Source organism: Myxine glutinosa, chromosome 10 (genome assembly GCF_964187855.1).
Source record: "Myxine glutinosa chromosome 10, kmMyxGlut1.1, whole genome shotgun sequence".
NCBI lineage: Eukaryota > Metazoa > Chordata > Myxini > Myxiniformes > Myxinidae > Myxine > Myxine glutinosa.
In genome coordinates, this window is record NC_136270.1 from 128,334,967 (window position 1) to 128,356,986 (window position 22,020).

The window sequence follows — 22,020 nt, forward strand, 5'->3', positions numbered from 1 at the left end:
TCTGACATCGACTGGGAGAAATTTTTGCCCACTCCTCCATGCAGAATTCTTTCAGCTGTGCGATGTTTGAGGGGTTTCTTGCATGCACAGCTCGTTTCAAATCCACCCACAACATCTCGATGGGATTTCGATCCGGGCTTTGACTACTGGTATGTTTTGGGTCATTGTCATGTTGCAATGTCCACCTTCGGTTGAGCTTCAACTTTCCGACAGATGGCCTCACATTATCCTCAAGCACCCTCTGGTACAATAAATAATTCATAGTGGATTATATGATAGTGAGCTGCCCAGGCCCTGATGCAGCAAAGCTGCCCCAAACCATAATATTTCCACCACCATGCTTTACAGTTGGTATCAGGTTCTTGTGGTCAAATGCTGTCTTTGGTTTTCGCCAAACATGTCTTCTGGTACTGTGGCCAAATAGCTCTACCTTTGACTCATCTGTCCAGGGCACATTGTTCCAGAAGTGCTGGTCTTTGCCTAGGTGGTCATTGGCAAACTTTAGTCTTGCCCTGATGTTCTTTCTGGACAGCAAAGGTTTCCCCCTGGCACACCTCCCAGGTAGATCAAATTTGTGCAGCCTCTTTCTAATGGTAGACTCGTGCACTTTGACATAAACAGTGGCAAGAGCTACGTGTAGGTCCCGTGATGACATTCTGGGGTTCTTAGAGACTTCTTTCAGCATCTTGCGGTCTGCTCTCGGGCTGAACCTGCTGGGGCGGCCTGGCCTGAACAAGTTAGCAGTTGTTTGGAATCTTCTCCACTTGTAGATGATCTTCCGGACAGTCGAATGATTGATTTCAAATTGTTTGGAGATCTTTTTAAATCCCTTCCCAGACTCGTAGGCATCAATAACCTACTTTCTGAAGGCCTCAGAGAGCTTTTTTGATCTAGGCATGGTGACGCCGCACACTTCAACAACAAAGAGCAAACCAAACTAAATGTCTGAGGTTTATATAAGACAAGGTCCTCCAAGATCCTCTCTAACGATGTTCTAATCATTTGCACCTGAGCTGGTGCACCTGATTCTAATTTTAGGTATTTGAAATAGTGATAAATGTAGGGGTGTACTCACTTTTTCCACATGCGAAATTTGCATTTATGTTGGTGTACTTACATTTTCACGTGACTGTATGTCAGAGCAGATGGGCAAGATGTTAATATACAGTATATAACATCGTACTTATCTGCTCTGCCAACATGGGTCCGGTCATTGATGCATTGTAGGCCTATGCTTCTGCAATGTGATAGCCATTCTTCACAAGAACAGTCACATCACTGATCCAGCGAGACATCAACAGGTTGGAGGCATCCAGAGTTTTCCATGCCTTCACGCCTTCCAGGGTGTAAACACTTTTTGTAAACATAAGATAATTCACTAAATCTGGACATAAATTGCTTGAAAAGTTTTGTCTCACTTCTGGGCCATGCTGTATTGCTGTATTGTTTGTCAATTCATGTACGGGTCTGTGTTGCCGATAACCTGTATTGTTATAATATCGCCTCCTCTACAAAGTGCCCAACGTTTCGACATATGCAAGGTTTGATCCTATTATTTGGCCATGAAAGCACACAAAGCACAATAACTCGACCAATCAGAACGTGGGTGTTTATTGTCCCCCGTCGCACCGTGGAGCAAAAGGGGGACTATGGTTTTCCCCTCTGTCCGTGTGTGCGTGCGTGCGTACGTCCATGTGTGCGTGCGTAAGCGAAGGACCGAATTCTAATTTGGTGTGTGGGTGCAACCCACGTCAAAATCCAAGATGGCCGCCGCCATGTATGTCTGACACCATGTATGTCTGAACCTTGTGAGTGGAATATCTTGAAAAATAAGCGAAGTACCGACTTCTAATCTGTTGTGTGGGTGTATCTAGGCATAAGGAGGAACGCTATTGAAAATTGGGTCGCCACGTCAAAATCCAAGATGGCCGCCGCCATGTATGTCTGAACCTTGTGACTGGAATATCTTGAAAATAAGCGAAGTACCCAACTTCTAATCCGGTGTGTGGGTGTATCTAGGCACAAGGAAGAACCCTATTGAAAATTGGGTCGCCGCGTCAAAATCCAAGATGGCCGCCACCATATATGTCTGAACCTTGTGACTGGAATATCTTGAAAATAAGCGAAGTACCAACTTCTAATTTGGTGTTTGGCTGTATCTCGGCATAAGGAAGAACGCTATTGAAAATTGGGTCGCCACGTCAAAATCCAAGATGGCCACCGCCATGTATGTCTGAGCCTTGTGAGCTGAATATCTTGAAAAATAAGCGAACTACCAACTTCTAATCTAGTGGGAGGGTGTATCTCGGCATAAGGAAGAACGCTTTTGAAAATTGGGTCGCCACGTCAAAATCCAAGATGGCCGCCACCATATACACTGTATGTCTGAACCTTGTGAGCGAAATATGTTGAAATATAAACGAACTACTAACTTCTAATCTGGTGTGTGGGTGTATCTACGCATAAGGAAGAAAGCTCTTGAAAATTGGGTCGCCACGTCAAAATCCAAGATGGCCGCCGCCATGTATGTCTGAACCTTGTGAGCGGAATATCTTGAAAAATAAGTGAAGTACCAACTTCTAATCTAGTGTGTGGGTGTATCTAGGCATAAGGAAGAACGCTATTGAAAATTGGGTCGCCACGTCAAAATTCAAGATGGCCGCCACCATATATATGTCTGAACCTTGTAGGCGAAATATCTTGAAAAATAAACAAACTACTAACTTCTAATCTGGTGTGTGTGTGTATCTAGGCATAAGGGAGAACGCTATTGAAAATTGAGTCGCCACGTCAAAATCCAAGATGGCCGCCACCATGTGTCTGAACGTTGTGAGTGGAATATCTTGAAAAATAAGCGAAGTACCAACTTCCAATCTGGTTTGTGGGTGTATCTCGGCATAAGGAAGAACGCTATTGAAAATTGGGTCGGCATGTCAAAATCCAAGATGGCCGCCACCATATATATGTCGGAACCTTGTGAGCGAAATATCTTGAAAAACAAATGAACTACTAACTTCTAATCTGGTGTGTGCGTGTATCTACGCATAAGGGAGAACTCTATTGAAAATTGGGTCGCCACGTCAAAATCCAAGATGGCTGCCTTGCGTCGTCCACTTTGTTAACTCACATCACTTCATCGACGGGGGACCTAGGCATAACGCTTGTTTACCATTTGTTGTCATCGTATGCTCTGTCTAATATGAGTTTTGTTGTTGTAAAAAAAAAAACATTTATTTTTGTTATCGGCCTGTCCAATGTGCATCCGTTGAGCCTCCAAGTTGCGAGATTATTCAAAGCACTATATCTGGATCCACCCTCGGGGGCGTGACATCTTCCTCGGGGGCGTGGCATCTGCCTCGGGATGTGGCTTCGCTGTACCCGCCTTAGGAGGAATGGATTTTCCGACACCCCGTGGGCTTTCAGACATCTTTGCTGCTTTCCTGGTTGTGCGACATTGTCAGTTGTTGATAGTGGGAAGGGGGGAGTGGTGCACCTATTTCTTTCTTGGAAAGTCGAGCTCAAAGTTCAAACAGAGATACGCACACGGGCACATGCATATGAATGAAATTTAACTTGAGAACACAAAAAACAAATGCTCATTCCTCATTATCTGCTTGGCCATTTTCTTCTCTGTTAATTTGGACACACGCACAGGAACACCTTCATACTAAAATACGCCATTTGTGTCTGTCCATCTGTCTGATGAATTTTTGACGCCAATACATTCCGTCCTTACTTATCCAATCTCAACCAAACTTGACAGGATGACCAAGGGTTACATAATGAAGGTTGTAGCGCATTCATTTGTTCCCCTCCCCGAGGGGGTTTTCTCCCCCGCCATTGCCGTCAATGAGGTTGCACGTTGAGGTGTATATAAATGTTAAATTATATCTTTATCGTGGCGTGTTTCCAAAGAAGAAGATTTGTCGTGGCGTTTTTCCAAAGACGCTTTTAATAGCCGGCAAAGCCGGTGTTGTCAATAAATGCGTACGTATTATGTCGAAAACCAGATTATGCCTTGGCTTGAGAATTCCGAAGCTCAATGGAGGCCGCCATCTTGCGGATGCGGAAGTATGCATAACAAATTGAAAAACGTTCAATAGGAGTTTCTTTCACCCGTCTTTGTTTGATTCACAATCTTATGCACCTCCAATTTATTATTAAAATACTTTAAGACCAACCTCGGCCCGCACGGGCCTGGTTATCTTCAACGTAAAGCGTCACCAAACACCGGAACCAATGAGATTCGAGCATTTGAAAAAATATTTCTAAAACCAAATCACGCAATGGAGGCCGCCATCGACCGGATGCGGAAGTTTGCGTAAAACAATTGCGAAAAAGTTCAATAGGAGTTTGTTTCACCCGTCTTTCTTTGATTCACAATCTAATGCACCTCTAATTTGTAATTAAATACGTTAAGACCAACCTCGTTATCTTCAACGAAAATCGTCACCAAACACCGGAACAAATGAGATTCAAGCATTTGAAAAATATTTTTTTAAAGCTTATTACGCGTTTCGGAGGGTGAAAACGGCGTCAAATATTCTAAAATTGACGAAGAATTATTTTTTCGAAATCTCGCGGCCGTTGGGGATAGTTTTTCACGGCCAGAAATACGGTATAAGCGGTTTACATAAAGAAAGAAAGCTCGGTTTGATTAACGACAGTCACACATTGACATTGCCGTTGAAACGGCGCTGTCGTCTGATCTGTCGGCACTGATCTTACTGCAAGCTAACTTCTTCTGGTGGAGGAAGCTGCCGTGCCCGGAGAGAACCAGCCCTGACAGCGACTGAAGTTAGAAGACTACACACATACTGTGAAAACGTATGTTAAGCCCAGTTAAAATTTCTTAAAATAGGCCTTAAGCTAGCACATCGTATAGTTACTTCCTTAAGCTTCTTGTGACATTTATTATACTAGGGCATGCCCGTACTATATCTATATCTAAAATTATATCCCCCCCCTCTATTTACATGAAATGGTTTGGTCCAAAGCGAACGGCTTGCGAGTGGTGACAATCCCCCCCCTCTATTTACATGCAATGGTTTGGTCCAAAGCGAACGGCTTCCGGAGTTTGGTAAAGAAATCGCCATCGCGTGCACAAACGCGCAGGAAAGCGAATGAATCGCAAATTCGTTTTTATTAGTTGTAAAACATAGTTTAACGCCAACATAGTTTGCAAACGTGAAATAAATGAATACGCTCTCAAATGTGCCATCCGAGGCAGAGTGTGTCCGCCACGTTCAGCACACGCGCTAGTTCGCTGCTCTCTGATTGGTTGAATCGTTTTTTGGACATAGCTCGGTAAGTAATTGTCCGATTAATATGAAACCTTGAAAAGGCACATCCTCGGGTCCCCAGCAATATACCTGGCAAGTTAAAAGTATATCGGACCCGTGGTTGTCGAGAAACAGCGGTCACAGACAAACAAACGTACAGACAGAGATTACTGGAATTATAGATAGATGTAGGTATTGGGGAGGACTGTCTGCTCTTCTCTATTACCAAGTCTTACCAGGTACGGTACCTACACCGACCTACTATCAACTACCTAACCTACTGATACCATCGTGATGGGTAAAATAGTGGCAAGAGGCTTTGGCTTCGCCGGCTCATTGCGGCTTTGCAGTTGGGTACTAGTAACAAAATTATTGATAATCGCATATTATTAATGTTATTACAAAACAATATTTATACTAATAATGTCCCACTTCCCCAAGGCGTTTTTCCTCCAGTGATAACGTGTATAAATAGCTTATAGTTATAATGACGTTTCCGTGGGAGCAATGGCTTCTACAGGAAGTAAAAATATTATAAACCAAAAACACGTATGATTTGCTTTTTAAACAGTCGCTAATGCTCTTTATAACACTAAATTAAGAAATTTGGAGGAATCCCGACATCCGTGAAGTAAGGTTTACTTAGAGAACTGAGCGAAGATCTACTGTACTCTTTATAACCCACAAATGTTGGATTAATAACATGGCCCTTTCTGCCGCTACCGTGGCATTTTTCATAGCGAACTTTTGAAACTCGCTCCTGCTGTTTAATACGAAACAAAGGGAGGAAGACAGGGATGTGCTCATTTACCAAGCAGCTAGCTAGCGCTTGCCAAGCCAGCAGTTCCTTAACGGTTTTGAATGGAGTGCTTGCTCGAATGTTTAAACCACTTTGTGATCTCTCCACAAGAAACTTGGTAAATGAACACACACCCAATGTTCTTGAGATCCGACCATAGATCGACTGTAATCTATATACCCCAAAGAGGAATGACCCTTCCTGCCCCTCCCGGAATCTGCGGGTGTACTAGTATAAGTAAGTTACACTTCTTTTCTATGAATTACAATAACCTTGGTCATGGTACCATGAACAGATCTGTGTTTTGCTAACATTTTGATCCTTTCCACATTTTTATGATTTGCAACTGAGTAGAGTCTGTTTGGCCCTCAGGGAGGTTGAGTTTGTGATGCGTGAAGAGGCTCAAAACAAGAAGCTGGAGGAGATTGACAAACAATACCAGCAGAGGTTGGAAAACCTGCAGAGCCAGGTAAGTGATGCATCCACTGATGTTCCCTCTCAATACCATGCTTTGTGTAACTATATTACAGTATGAAATCGTTAAAGTAAAGAGTACATCGGTAGATCAACTAGTTAACGAAAGGATAACTTCGGAATTAACTTGATTAATGCAAACTTCTAAAGCCACTTTCCAAATATCAACAGCTAGCCGTCCTCGAGTTGGAGTTGCAAGAATATCGTGAAAACGACGTTGTTCGCTCCAACAATAACTGCCAACCTTTGGGACCGGAATCGGCCTTCGAGAGTGTTCGGTCGGGTGGCCACGCGCGGCCCCCGTGTCTCACGACACCGGAGCGAGTGCCTCTGAGCAGAGAGAGGCCTTTTGAGACGGCGGAGTCCAGAGAGGCCAAAAGCACGTTGGACAAAGAAAGCGATTCAGGTAGGGAGGTCTCGTGAGACGACTCGGAACGGATGGGAGAAGTGCGTCGGCCTTTAACGGACTTGGCTCCACTGCCGTTTGCTTACCACGGTCTGAGCTCACTCTGTGAACTTGACATGGAGATGAAAGTGGAGTATTTTCACTTTTTATCCATTTTTCTTGGGAGGAATTTGGAGCAATGTTCTTCGAAGCAGTATTAGTAATATTAATTAATTAACGTTGTTTACTGTTTGCAGATCTGCTAATGCAGTTTGGGGAATGAGCGAAGCAAACCATTTTTCTATCGATTCTATGATCAGACAATCACTGGTATTTTCCTGATTCTCGAGTACTTTGGCGATATTTCAAATTCGAAATACATGCACAGGCCTCGACATGAGCAGCTTCCTTTTGCAGAACACACATGTATGTATGTATGTGCACACACGTATACAAATGTAAATGTGCTCCGCACATACACATGCGTATACACATGTGAGTGTACAAACTGACACACAAACATGTACACACCAACACACACACACGAACACACAATAACTTACATACAAACACACCAATACACGTTCACTAACACATATACACATGAACACGTGAAAACATGTACACGGACACGAACACTCGTACACAGATGCAGGTACGAACACACTGCATGAACACACGTTCACACACACAAACACACACACACAATCATGTGGCTTTGTTTATCTCCCATCTTGTAGGCCATACTTAACCAGCACAGTCAATGTTTTTTTTTTATTGCCCAAGTCACTGATGATTTTTGCAATGCCTGATACTTGTTCGGTATGACAGCAGGAACCCTTTAGAAATAGAGCATGACGGACACAGAAGGAACACACAAAATTATATATAGCAATACTTCTCGAAGCAAAATATATGTTGTTTCATTAGCATTAAAATGCATGTTGTTGTTTCTCGAAGCAAAATATATATATATATATATATATGTATATATATATGTGTATATATATATATATATATATATATATATAATTAATTAATTATATACACAACAAACAATCAACAACAGGCATTTTAAGGCCATTTTCCCTGCAAGAGCGGAGGTTAGCCTTGCGGTCCCCATGACAATCTTCTCCATTTTGCCCTATTTTCTGCATCTCTCCTTTTTTTTTGTTTTTTTCTTCTTTTTTTTTGTATACTGAATCGAGGCTCGTGAAAGAGCTGACCACTTGGCGATCTTGTTAACCCCCTTGCCCGCATTTCTTCTTCGACCATCTTTAGCCAAGTCTTTCTCGGTCTTCCCAGTCCTCTACTTCCTTCTACATTCATTTCCATCACTCTTCTCAACCAGTCACTTTCACCTTTCCTCAACACATGACCAAACCATCTCAACCTGTTTCTCTTCACAGCATCAATCACAGGCTCTATTCCCATCATCTTTCACAATTCATCATTTGTCTTTCTCTCTCTCAATGATACTCCACACATCCACCGAACCATTCGCATTTCCACCCTTTCCAGCCTTCGTTGCTGCTCTACGTTCATTACCCATGTCTCGCTCCCATAAATCATAACACTTCTCACACATGCAGCATAAACCTTTCCCTTCAGCTTCAACGACACACCCCTCCTCGTCAGCACGCCACTCAGTTCCCGAAACTTCTTCCATGCACATCTCACTCGAGCAACCGTTGCCGAGTCTGATCCACCTTCTCCATTCAGCATGTCTCCAAGGTAGCAAAATGTTTTCACACCTTCCTGCTTCACGCCGTCTCCAAGATCCAACTCAACATTTCCTCCATCTGCAGCTCCCTCTGTGCACACCTTACACTTGAATGTAGCTGCCACACTGGTTAATGACCCTCTCAAACCACTACATTTTTGATGAACCCACTCAGCGCACATTGTACATTGAATGGAATTCACTCCGACACCCTTCCTGCTTTGCTTTACCACTTGCCATCACCTTTGTTTTTCCGATATTCACCTTCAGACCCGTTGTCTCCATACATTCCTTCCACCTGTTCATCTTCTCCTTCAGTCCATCCATACTTTCTGCAATCAACAACAGATCATGTGCATTCAACAACTCCCACGGTAAACCTTTCTTTACGTTCCGAGCCAGCACCTCCATCACAGCTACAAATAGTAGTGGACTTAGTACCGACCCCTGATGCACTCCTACCTTCACCTCAAACTCACCACTGTCCCCGTCCTTCATCCTTACAGCGGTGTGCACTCTTTTGTACATTGCCATCACTACTCTGATCAACCATTCCTCCACTCCTAACTTCCTCAATGCCCATGTCAATACTTCACGTGGAACCCTATCGAATGCTTTCTCCAGATCAACAAACCCAAGAAACAACTTCTTCCTCTTCTCCATGTACTTCTCCTGCAACTGCCTCACAATAAAAAGCACTTCTGTCATTCCTCTTCCTGGCATAAATCCAAACTGCATTTCGTCAATCTTCACTGTCTTCCTTATCCTCCTCTCCAACACCCTTTCCAATACCTTCATTCCATGCTCCAATAACTTTATCGCTCGATACGAGCCACAGTCCAGAGGGTCACCTTTCCCCTTGTATAGAGGGACGAGGGTACTCAGTTCCCAATCCACTGGAATGCGGCCTTCTTTCACCACCAGATTACAGATCTCTGTCATTCTCTTCACACCCCAATTTCCCGCTGCCTTCAACACATCTCCCACAACTCCCGTCGGCCCTCCCGCTTTTCTACTCTTCATTGCTTTTATTGCTTCCTCAACTTCCTTGTCAGTTATCTTCTCTGCCGGTCCTAAAACTGGGTGACTCTCTATGTTGCCATCCCATTCATTCTCTGCATTCAACAGTATTTCCATATATCTCTTCCAGCTTCCTTTACTTCCATCTGGGTCCACAACGATTTGTCCCACTTCATCCTTCAAGCAACTCACCCCCATCACATCACACCTCTCTTTCGCTATCTGCTTTGCAATCCTGAACACCGCTCTCTGACCCTCTTCCGAATCCAAGTGTTCTCCGAACATTTTCCGACATGCCTCCTGCGCCTTTGCTACCTCTTTCTTTGCAGCCTTCTTGGCTGCCTTATAACTTTCATGCTCTGCCTTTTCTGCCCCCATACCCTTCGCCTTCTGCCACTCCTTGAACTTCTTCCTCTTCTCGTCAATCTTCTTTCCAACTTCATCATCCCACAACCATGTTTCCGAGTGCCTCGGTGGTCCTTTTGTCCATCCACATACCTCACCAACGGCTCCCAACAGACTATCTTTCATTGACATCCAACCACCTTCAAGCTCAACCACATCATCCTCTACCATACTCAGCCTCTCTTTTAATGCCTCCCTCACTGTCACCTCTTTCAACCTCCACACCTTCATTCTCGGTTGGTACTTCACCCGCCGAGCTCTCCTCGCACCTTTCACCCTTATGTCGCAGACAACCAAGTGGTGCTGTGAAACAGCCTCCTCCCCCGGGATCACCTTTGTGTCCCGGAGGTGCCCCCTATCTCGCCTACGCACCAGCAGGTAGTCAACGGTTGTCGTCGACCCACCTGACGTGTATGTAACAAGCTTATTATCCTCTTTCTGGAACTGAGTATTACAAATCAACAAATCAGCTCCATCAGCAAACTCCAAAATCCTTTCACCTTCTCCATTTCTCACACCATATCCGTAACCGTTTTAGACATATCCGGTTAAACATATCCGTTTTAGCTCTTTCACGAGCCTCGATCTTGTATACAAAAAAACCCCCAAAAAACCCCCCATGAACTCCCTCAAAACTGTCCATACTCCTTCCCACATGTCCATTTAGGTCTCCTCCTACCACAACAACTTCCTTATCTTTCACATTTTCTCTATTGCACACCAGAACTTGTCCTTCTCTTCATCGCTCCGACCAACCTGCGGAGCATATCCCGAGATGACGTTCACCAAGAGCTTTCCAATCATTGACACCATCATCAACCTTTCACTCACTCTCGTCACACTCACCACACTGTCTTCAAACTCCTCAGAAAACAGGACACCAACACCGTTCACGCCTTCTGGGCACCCTTGCCACACAAACTTGTATTTCTGTCCCTGCCTACCCTTCACCATTCTCACACCACTTCCCTTCCATCTCGTCTCCTGCACACAACATATGTCCACTCTTCTTCTGATCAATACTTCCACCACTTCTCCTGATCTCCCTGTCATTGTCCCTACATTCCATGTCCCAAACCTCAGAAACCGATCTCCACTTCGGGCATCAGACGTTTCGTCGTCATAAATTGAGTGATTTCCACCCTTGCTTCGATCGGGTTCCCCACCTTGATTTTTGACGAGAGGGAGTGGGGTCCCCCACGGGGTACTTCGGGCTGTACCCTGCCCATATGTAGTTGTAATTGTCATGGTTCTCTGTTTGTGGCAATGTTTTTATGGCCGGATGCCCTTCCTGACGCCAACCCTTTTAGTCGCCTCTTATGACACGCAGGGATACGGTGTACCTATTCTAAACCGGGGTACACACCGGGCATATATATATATATATATATATATATATATATATATATATATATATATATATATATATATATATATATATATATATATATTGTCTCGATTTGGAGCAGTCTCGATGTGGTGTACTGAAGGTACCGAAGGAAGAGTTGGGAGGTCACCTGCGTGTCACGTATGCAAACACAAGGAGGAGGTGGTTCCATCATTGACAGAGGCCCCTGTGAAGAGTTTGGGAAGATGGTATCCAGTGGAGTTGAATGATGTGGGAAGGGTGGAGGAGGTGAGAAACAAGCTTTTGAGAGGTTTGAAGAGGATTGATGGATGTGGTTTGCCAGGTAAGTTGAAGGTATGGTGTTTGAAGTTTGGGTTGATGCCACGAGTATTGTGGCCATTGATGATGTATGATATTGCGATTGGACATGTAGAGAGGATGGAGGTTGTGGTGAGCGGGTTTGTGAGAAGGTGGTTGGGAGTGCCACACTGTTTGAGGAACATTGCCTTTTATGGTCAGGGTGGAAAACTCTGGTTTCCCTTGACATCATTAACCAAAGAGTTTAAGGTAGTGAGGGTGCGGGAGTTCATGATGTTGCGGGATTCAAGTGCTTCATTGGTAAAGAATGCTCTCCCAGAGAAGAAGGGAAGTCGGAAGTGGAATGCATGAGCAGATGTGGACGAGATGGAGGAGCGGTTGCAACAGGAGGAGGTCATGGGGATGGTACAGCGTGGGAAGCATGGCTTGGGGTGGATGAAGCATGAGCGATGGGCAAAGGCATGTGTGAAAGAGAGGAGGAAGATGGTGGAGAGGGAGGTGATAAGAAAGGAGGAGGAGGGGAGATCTGTGAAAGCAGTCGGACAGGCACAGCAAGGTGCTTGGAATAGGTGGGAAGGTATGCTGGTGAGGACATTGAGGTGGCAAGAGATTTGGAGGATGGAGCCAATATTGTTGAGTTTCCTGTTGCGGGCAACGTATGATGTACTTCCGTCACCAGTAAACTTGAGATTGTGGGGGTTGTTGCAGGAAGAGAGATGTTATTTGCACGTGGAGGTTTGGGAACGTTGCAGCATGCACTGTGTGCATGCTCAGTAGCATTGGCAGCAGGAAGATACAGGTGGCGACATGATCAGGTGCTGGCGGTGGTGGTGCAGATGGTGCAACAAGAGGTGCTGAGATCGAGAGAGAGGAGAATGGAGAAGGAGACCTATGGGGGAGAGGTGTGATTTGTCAAAGATGGCCAAGTGGTAAGAGGTGGAAAGCAAGAGGACTGTCAGATGCTTGTGATTGGCAGGTGGTGGCAGACCTAAAGCCAGAATTGGTATTCTCAGAGGATATCTGTGTGACAAGGTTGCGGCCTGACATTGTCATCTGGTCAGGTGCAACAAAACAGGTCATCTTAGGGGAATTGTCTGTACCTTGGGAAGAGAACATGGAGGAGGTGCACGAGAGGAAGAGAGGAAAGTACAGTGACCTGGAGGCAGAGTGCTGGGAGAAGGGTTGGCGAGTTTCTTGTCAGCCATTTGAGGTTGGGTGTAGGAGGTATATTGGCAATTCCTTTTCTGCATTTCTTGCTCGGCTTGGAGTGTGTGGGACAGAAAGAAGGAGGATGTGTGACAAAGTGGCCCAGGTTGCCTTGAAAGGCTCACTTTGTATATGGAGGAAGTTTATGGCAGGCACGTTGAACGGTGTAGGTTGAGGTTGTGGGGGGGTGGTTCATTTCAGTCTAAAGGGGTCGTGACTGAGCACGGAAGAAAAATTGAGGTGTGTGTGCGTGTGTTGCAGGAGTGTGTGTGTGTGTGTGTGTGTGTGTGTGTGTGTGTGTGTGTGTGTGTGTGTGTGTGTGTGTGTGTGTGTGTGTGTGTGTGTGTGTGTGTGTTGCAGGAGTGTGTGTGTGTGTTGCAGGAGTGTGTGTGTGTTGCAGGAGTGGATGTGGTTTTGCATGAATTTGTTTTTGTTTGAGTGGTGCATGAGTGGTGCATGTTTGAGTGGTGCAATGGTGGTGGTCGGTTATTGTTTTTTTTGTTGTTTTTTTTGGTGTGTGAATGAGTGGATGAGGGGCTGTGGATTCTGGGAGTGGAGGCTGTTTTGTTTTTCTAGTCTGTGTTCTCACTGGCTGGGGGTGGGGGTACGTACGCATCCGGGTGTAGCTACTGCATGTGGAGGTGTATGTGCCCCTGCTGGCCCACCTTAGCTGACTGTATCGAGGTTGAAGGGCCGAAACGGGATGATGCTGAGGACCTCGACTGAGGATCCGGTCAGTGAGGCACACTTGTGACCAGGTGTGTTTTGAAATTATGTTTTATTTATATATATATATATATATATATATATATTGTTACAGACGCGGTTGTGGATGTTGGTTTACCGAGCGGTTTGGTATGACCGCGTCTGCACAGTTTACCCGATTATACTCGAACGTTGGCCGAGTCGCGCTACGCTAAATCAATTGAGGAAAGGACACAACGGCTGGGTTAAATGACACGACACCAGGGGTACAGTTCTCAAGACCTCCGGAGGAGGTTATAATATTTCGGAACGTTTAGATTACAGGGATGAGAGGTACAGCATAGGAAGGTAGGCACTTAATCACGGTCTTATAGTAGCCCCGACAGACCACAGATAAACAGGACAAAACTGACTCACACAGGGATTGATGGCAAGGAAGGGCAGGTAGTCGAGGCTCAAGGTGCACCTTGGCTCAGGGGCAGAATCGACCCGGTCCGGTCCAGAGATGCGGGAGGTCTCTCAGCGCTCGGAGGTGGCGACTGGTTCTCTTCACTTCAAGCTCGGGGCGCATCTCACGTCACGTCCGGTAAGTGGCTGCGTATATCCGGCGGGGAGTGACACGCCCTCGGCTCGTTAGCTCCGCCCCAGATGGAATCGGCCCGTTGCTTCTCATTGGGTGCGGGGGGTTACCGGGCTCCGCCCTTGACGAGGGGCCGACAGTCAGCCCCTTCGTGGTAACCCCGTCGGCGCACATGGGCAATGGCGGCTAACCGAGCCGGAGTGAGGACGCACACTCCCCGCGCGCTGTTGTTGTAGTTGTTGTTGTTGTTTCATGGGGAAGATGGGAGGAGGTATGGGGAGGTCCTAAACTCACTACTGGTGCCATACAATCACATTCTGGTGCAACGAAGAGTCAGAATTAATGGAAACGAGTCCTTAACTGACATAGACTAAGAATAACTAGCAAGATGTCCGAAAGTTGTCTACGTGAGATGCGGTGGACCTGGGCACGACATTTAATGGGGGAAAAAGGGGAAGGTCGGTTCTACAGAGTGTTGTTTACAGACAATGGGACTAGGGAATGGGGGATTGGGGATAGTTGGGGAGTATTGGGGAAATAGGGGAATATTTACAAGCGGATATGGAGGCCAAATCCCATATCCGCAACAATATATATATATATATATATATATATATATATATATATATATATATATATATATATATATATATATATATATATGTACAGACTTGGCATTTAATATGGAATATTTTTTTTGTGGGCGTGAACTTACTTTTCAAGATGTCTTAGAACCAAAAGTTCATTGGAATTATGTTGAAATTATTCTAGATTTTGTTAATGTGACCTTTAAAAGAAACAAAAACCACATTTGACATTTCAAAACAAATAAATTTATCCTTGAAAAGTGATGTAAATTGATATCAAACTCAATTCATGGACAGTACTGTGTTAAACTTCTGTACGTTTTCCAGAAGTATCTCTTTATTTTGCACATTAGCCAAAATTTTTTTTAACAAAAACAAAAGTTAAATTTCGACTGGGATTACGGACAGTAAAATTACAGTTCAGTACTTCGTGTAACCCCCACGAGGTTGACGCATGCTGTTCACGAGATTTGCCAAGGTTTGGACAGGAATCGCTTGCCATGCAGTGACAATAGCCTGCTGCAATTCACGCACAGAGGTCGGCTGCTGGTCCACGTTGTCGATTTGACGCGTTAATTCTGCCCACAAGTTCTCTATCGGATTCATATCCGGGGACATGGCAGGCCACTCCATATGCTCTACACCACGGTCAGCAAGAAAGTGTTGGATCATGCGAGCTCGATGAGGCCATGCATTGTCATCTTGGAAGACAAAGTTTCCTCGAAAGACTGCACGAGCAAATGGAAGCAATGTTTCTTCCAGAATGGCCCTGTACTTGAACTGGTTCAGGTTTCCATTCAGATCAACCAGGTCAGTTTTGCCCCCTGCATGAAAAGCAGCCCAAACGGTCACCCCACCCCCTCCAGCTTGGACTCATGGCACTATACAATCTTTGTTGTAGGCTTCATGCACTTGTCTGCGCACTCGGACGCGGCCATCTTGACGATAGACCAGAAATCTAGACTCGTCACTGAAGATCACGTGATTCCAGTGTCCTGGCTGCCATTGACGGTGCTCTCTGGCCCACTGCAATCGGCGCTGGCGGTGTTGTCTGGTCAGGCGTGGCTTTCTCAGGGGACGCCTGGCACAATAGCCTGCTTGAACCAGTCGTTGGTTGACTAGCCTTCTGGATACAGGCACATTTGTCAGTTGCTGCCACTCAGTCCTAAGCCGATTAGCTGACTTGGTACGGCCATTGCAGACTAACCGGTGCAGCTGGCGATCATCCCTCCTTGTGGTTCTGCGGGGACGTCCTGGCCTCGGTATTGGAGTAGGGACACCCCTCTGAGCATTTCGTTTCAGGATCTTTGAAACCTGACCTTGAGTGATGCCATACTGCCGAGCAAGAGCATGCTGTTTCATGCTGTAATTTCGTAAAGCCACCACTCCATGACAAACAGCATTGTCGAGTTGACGGACCATCTCCAGAGGAAGCGGCAATAACTTTTGGAGACGTGCAGCAGTTGTTTTCCACTAATACAGAACGCAACAACCCTTGTATACCCGACTGTGAAGCCAATCATCAAATGCACCTGTCCGTACATTTTGCCACGCCACCTGTGATATAATCCTGTTGTTGACTTCTTGCTGCGACAGACAATCAGTGACATGGTTCTTTTAACAAATAAATCACCAAAGTGTAAAAGAAACTCACCAGATTGATATACTGAGTTAAGAAATTAAACCCAAGTCAAGAAAAAATATATATTCCATATTAAATGCCAAGTCTGTATATATATATATTGTTACGGACGCGGCTAGGATGTTATTTGCTGAGCGGATGGCCGCCGCGCCCGAACAGTAACCCCGACTAACCCGATTCCTGAACGTTGGCCAAAATCGCGCCACAGATATTCAATAGGGAAAAGACAAAGGCGACACGGATGTGAAGAAGAAGAAGGAGACAAAAAGGTTTGAAATACGATTATTATTTATTACTATTTACAGGATTGAAAGAAACCAAGGAAGAAGGAAAGATAAGAAAATAAAGCAGAAAGAGGGACGGACCAGAAAGACAGTGAAAATACTAGCTTAACTAAACAGGCTTAACTTATTACCCAGGACAGAACAAACAAAACAAACTCACGTACGCAAAAGGATCGAAGGGCAGGAATCGTTTGGAGGGATGAGCAGGTGGAATCACAGGGCACAGCGAGCAGGTCCACTCCGGGCGGGAAGCGAGGAGCCGGCAGCTCCTTGTATTCGGCTTTACACCGCACACCGGCAGGGTCACTCGCTGCCCCGTCAGGGTTTCACGCGGCTGGTTGAAACGGGGCTGGTTGAAGCGGCTCTTTGTCAAAGGCTTTTCGTATCTCTCGCGCAACAACCACCCAAAGGCTTTCCGTATCTCTCACGCAACTCCGGTGCAACTCTCAACTCTCTCCCGGTGGACTGCCAACCCTCTTACGCACCTGGACTCATCTGCCGTATCTCTGGTGTATCTTTTTCCAGCGATTGTCGCACCCTTCTCCCATACCTTCAGCGCGGGTGTGACACGCCCTCGTCGGTTTTGGTACCGCCCTCCCCCCGTGCTCTGTTTCGTGACCTTGTATGGCAATCCCACGGGCTTGTCTCCTTATTTGGGCATGGCGCCGACGGCACGCCCCTCGTGGCGAGCCACGGGCTTGTTTCCTTATTTGGGCATGGGGCTGAACAGCCCCGCCCTTCGTGGCGCGCCCTGCACTTGCCTCTCCCTGGCGACCCCGCCCCTCCTGTTCAAACAGAGCACGGAGCACATATTCACTATAGCAGCGAAATGAGAGGGCGTGCACCCCACGCTTGTGAACTGCTTTACCCAGAGATGGAGAGTTTGGCTGGGAAATGGAATTATTGAAGGGGAGCTATTCTTAATTGATTTGGTGCAATGGAGTATTAATTAATGGAAGACAAAGCCTTAGCCTAATACACAGAATAAGGAAATAAACTACCAACAAGGAGGAAATCTATGATTGGCTAACGTGATTGTTGATGACCTAATTACGGGACGCCCTTTTGACCTTTATACACAACGGGAGGAAGGAGGGCGATATTTTACAATGTACTATACAATATAAAAAACACAATTAAAAAAACACCATTCTCATATCCACAACACTGCACCCTCCTCCTCTGAGGCACGTCCCGGGCCTATTACTTTTACTTTTAGTGTGGCACGTAGGTGTAGTTCCCTCTACATTTAACCTGACCCTGAGTGCGACAGTTTTAAAACATAAATAAATATGTCCCGCTGCTCCATTGCACCCTGCCTAACAGATTCACGCCCACAACTAACCGAATTGCGGAATCGTCTTCAAACTATACATTTACGGTGGGGGCGCATTATTTACAACGACGCTATTTTATTTACAAAACTAACCCAGGACCTGTGATTGTTCTTTTTCGGGGGGGAGACAGTCTGCTCTGCATCGACGCACCATGAAGCACCCAAAAACGCACCAATACACCCTCAAGCACCAATCGGTGCACAGTCATCACTGTTCAATAAAAATACAAACAACAAACCCTTGGTGGTGTCTTGCTCTTTGGCTCCCTCTGCTGGCTAATGCTCTTCCTGATGTTGTCATCTTCTTTGCTGGCGGCCTATTTGTCATAATAAAAAGCACAGAACGTGTCTATTTTTATTTATGGCCCACAGGTCTGACTATGTGTAGTTCACCTGTGGGGCATCGGTGTCCTGTGACCAAGGTCCGCCAGCAAGATCTCGGGCCTTCATGGCCGGTTCCAGCAGAGGGGCCATGCCCCAACCCATGGGGTCCATAAGTGGTGCTCAGCCACAGACATGTGGTCCATAAGGTGGTGCATCGATGCAGACAGCTGTGGTTCTGGGAGTTCCGGGCGCACAATGGCGGACTCCCGCATGCTCCCCTCGGCGCCCAGTGGCGCACAGGTCCTCATGTGGGAGACAAAGGGGGGAAAAGACAGATGAGCGAGGGGTAAGGTCACAAGGGTACACTTCAATACAGGCAATGCAAGGCGAGGTGCGTATGGAGACGGAGCGGAGAAAAGCTCGTCCCTACCGTACGTCACCCCCCCTGTCACCTACTCTACCCTTGCCCTTACCCCATATTTATAACAATCTACACATTACACATTCGTCACTACTGTCACGTCTCCCCATATCTCTCCTATACCAAATTCATCACCACAATCCCTCTAACCAAAATTTGCCATCACCCAATTCATCATCAATCCTCATAAGGAGGCAGAGATGGAACACCAGCACAATGTCACACCCACGTCATGATGCGTCTCACATTCCAAACATCTGCACAATAAAAATAATAAAACATGGCATGGTGTGGAGTTACGTCACCTCAGGTGAGTGGATGCAGATGGTGCGAGGAGATCTTCATCCTAACTACTTTCTAAATGACTTTAATACACTTTACACTACCCGGGGTCTTTCCCTGCCAATCCATTGGCCAACTTACACTATGGGTTCTAAAAACCAAATTCCCATTGACCAAACTGTGGTGCTTCTCAATTTGGGGTCTCACTCCCCCGATGCAACTCCCTGTGCCCTTGCACAATTTCAGGACTGGGGCGTGTAGCTCTCCCAGCAGGCCTACCCACCTGCACACCTCCACCACTGTAGTTGCCTCCGAGCTTACCTGCTCCTTACCTAACCTATCTAACTGGGGAAGGCCCCTCCTGGCTCTGTCACCCCTTGGTGCCCTCTGGCACTGGGCTACCCGGGTCCGTCCTCTGGATCCTCGGGCCCCATCCACAACAACTACCGGCTCCCAGAGCCCACCTGCGGCCTCACCTGGCCGACATCCTCACAATGGTGGAGTGCCCAACCAACTACACACACTAACAGGCTACACGCCCAGCCATTTCCACAACACTAATGCACCCATCACAACACTCCTGTGCAACTACCCACACCACAGATGCCAATATCCAACCACAATTTACCTGTACCCTCTACCTAACACTTACACTACCCTCCCCGGGTATTCGTGATGGGGTCCATCCTCTTTTGCCCCATCCACACCTTCGCACCATCCACTCCACTCCACAGTTTCCACCATACTCACTCCACGACCATCCATTCCAATACTCCATATACTCCAGACCATTTATTCCACACAACCATTCTCCCTACACCTGTCGTTGCACACCTGTGCAATCACACCTGGTCCTCACACACAGCATCATCTGAACTACCTGTTGCCCTGCTAACTTTGTGCTCCCCGTCTTCCCTTTAAACTAAGCACATACCACGTCATTATCATCCAAACTAATCTACCTGCGTCCCCACTACAGGTATCATTGTCACTACCTAACCTTAACGTTACCTAAGGTCAATCTTTTCTAGATCCCTACACACTATATCCTAACCCTCCTGGGCTAGTTTTCACTGCCAACCCCATAACCTAGTGCTCCTTTGCCCCCCGCTGTGAGAGATGGCAAAGTTGCCATCCCACCACATCGGGCCTCTTCCACTACCAATTTTGCACACCAAATTTCAACCAATCAAAAATTTGCCAATCACTACCAATCATCTGCCAATCATCACTCTGCCAATCCTTTGCCAATCATCAAATTTTGTTTTTCTAATTTTGGGGCCAAAACACTATCCTCGTCACACGTCTACTCACTTGAGCCTCTCGGTGTGCCAATTCATCTCTAAAGCTCGGCTTCGCACGGCCGAGCAATGAATGCGGGTTGCTTGGTGCCGGCGGCTGGATGCGTCCGGCATTCGGTGCAGGGACGGGGGCTTGCCCGGGCCGAGATCCGACGCACCATCTCGGCACGGAGCCGTCCAATGGCCCGATTTCGACCTGCCGGAACGCCTCAACCACAAAGGGTTGTCGTGACGACCCTTCCTACAGGGCCGCCCGCTCCGCTTAGTGGAGCACGGACGTGGCTGTTCAAAGCGCGGCCCGGCGTGGATCTCGCACGGCGGTTCTTTCGAAACCGCCGCGGATCCCCGCGGCACGCAAAGCTGCCCGGTTCGCACCGAAGGCCCGATTCGGCTATACGTCGCTCTAACCGCTAACCCGGTTACCGTCGATGCTCCACTTGCATGCTCACACCCCGCAGCCCGTTCCTTGCTCATACATCCAGCCGTCTCCATGCTCTTTGTCATTGCACCTTCCCTGACACACCCAGGTACACTCATGCCGCTTACAGACTTTGTCACACACCTGACCACCGCACACCTTTGCACACACTCGTCGTTCGCACACCTCACCAACACACCTCTTCGCGCCCCCTCTTCGGTCACCTCTGTGACAACCACAGGTGTGCTCTCACTTGCACACCCAATCACGTGCCTCACTACCAATTCCAGTGTGCATTCCCACACACGCTCTACCATTCCAGGTGTGCATCCTTCCATTCCAGGTGTACATCCTCTCTCACCTGCCACAACCAACTCACGCTCCGTGTCACTCTCACTACTTTCACCACCACACTCGGTCACGCATTCACCCTTACTCTTGCCAGCGCACTCTTTCCTCATGCACCCGTCCGTTACACACCCTTCTCGCGCATCCTCTTGCGCACACTCTCTCGTTACTCCCTCCGTAACACTCACCACAGGTGTGCATTCTCCCTTACTCTTGACAGCGCACTCTTTCCTCATGCACCCGTCCGTTACACACCTTTCTCGCGCATCCTCTTGCGCACACTCTCCCGTTACACCCTCCGTAACACTCACCACAGGTGTGCATTCTCGCTTACTCTTGACAGCGCACTCTTTCCTCATGCACCCGTCCGTTACACACCTTTCTCGCGCATCCTCTTGTGCACACTCTCTCGTTACTCCCTCCGTAACACTCACCACAGGTGTGCATTCTCCCTTACTCTTGACAGCGCACTCTTTCCTCATGCACCCGTCCGTTACACACCTTTCTCGCGCATCCTCTTGCGCACACTCTCCCGTTACACCCTCCCTAACACTCACCACACCGCGCTTCCATGTGCCCCCTCGCACACGTGCTACGACCAACTCACTCTCGACAGCACACTCACTCCTCGGCGCGCACTTTTTCCTCATATACTCCAGAGTCGGACAATCTCGCACACCTCCTCCTTCGCACACCGTACCTGTCGCACACTTCACCAATGGCCTCTCACGAACACCCGGGTCCAAATCAACCCCCAAGCCGACTGAAGCTTCCCTCACACCATATACATTTCCGCGTATATCGCCACTCACCTTGGTACCTCGTCTCCGTA

General features: G+C 47.0%; 1 protein-coding gene across 5 annotated transcripts in view; it reads left to right on the forward strand.

Moving 5' to 3' along the window:
* LOC137433759 (neurabin-2) overlaps positions 1-22,020 on the forward strand; it is a 286,357-nt gene that overhangs the window by 180,253 nt on the left and 84,084 nt on the right. For all 5 annotated transcript variants that reach the window (XM_068126043.2, XM_068126045.2, XM_068126044.2 and 2 more), the window contains 2 exons: positions 6,454-6,550; positions 6,727-6,961. In XM_068126043.2, the coding sequence (XP_067982144.2) occupies positions 6,454-6,550; positions 6,727-6,961 (332 nt within the window). The remainder of the gene's footprint in view (positions 1-6,453; positions 6,551-6,726; positions 6,962-22,020) is intronic.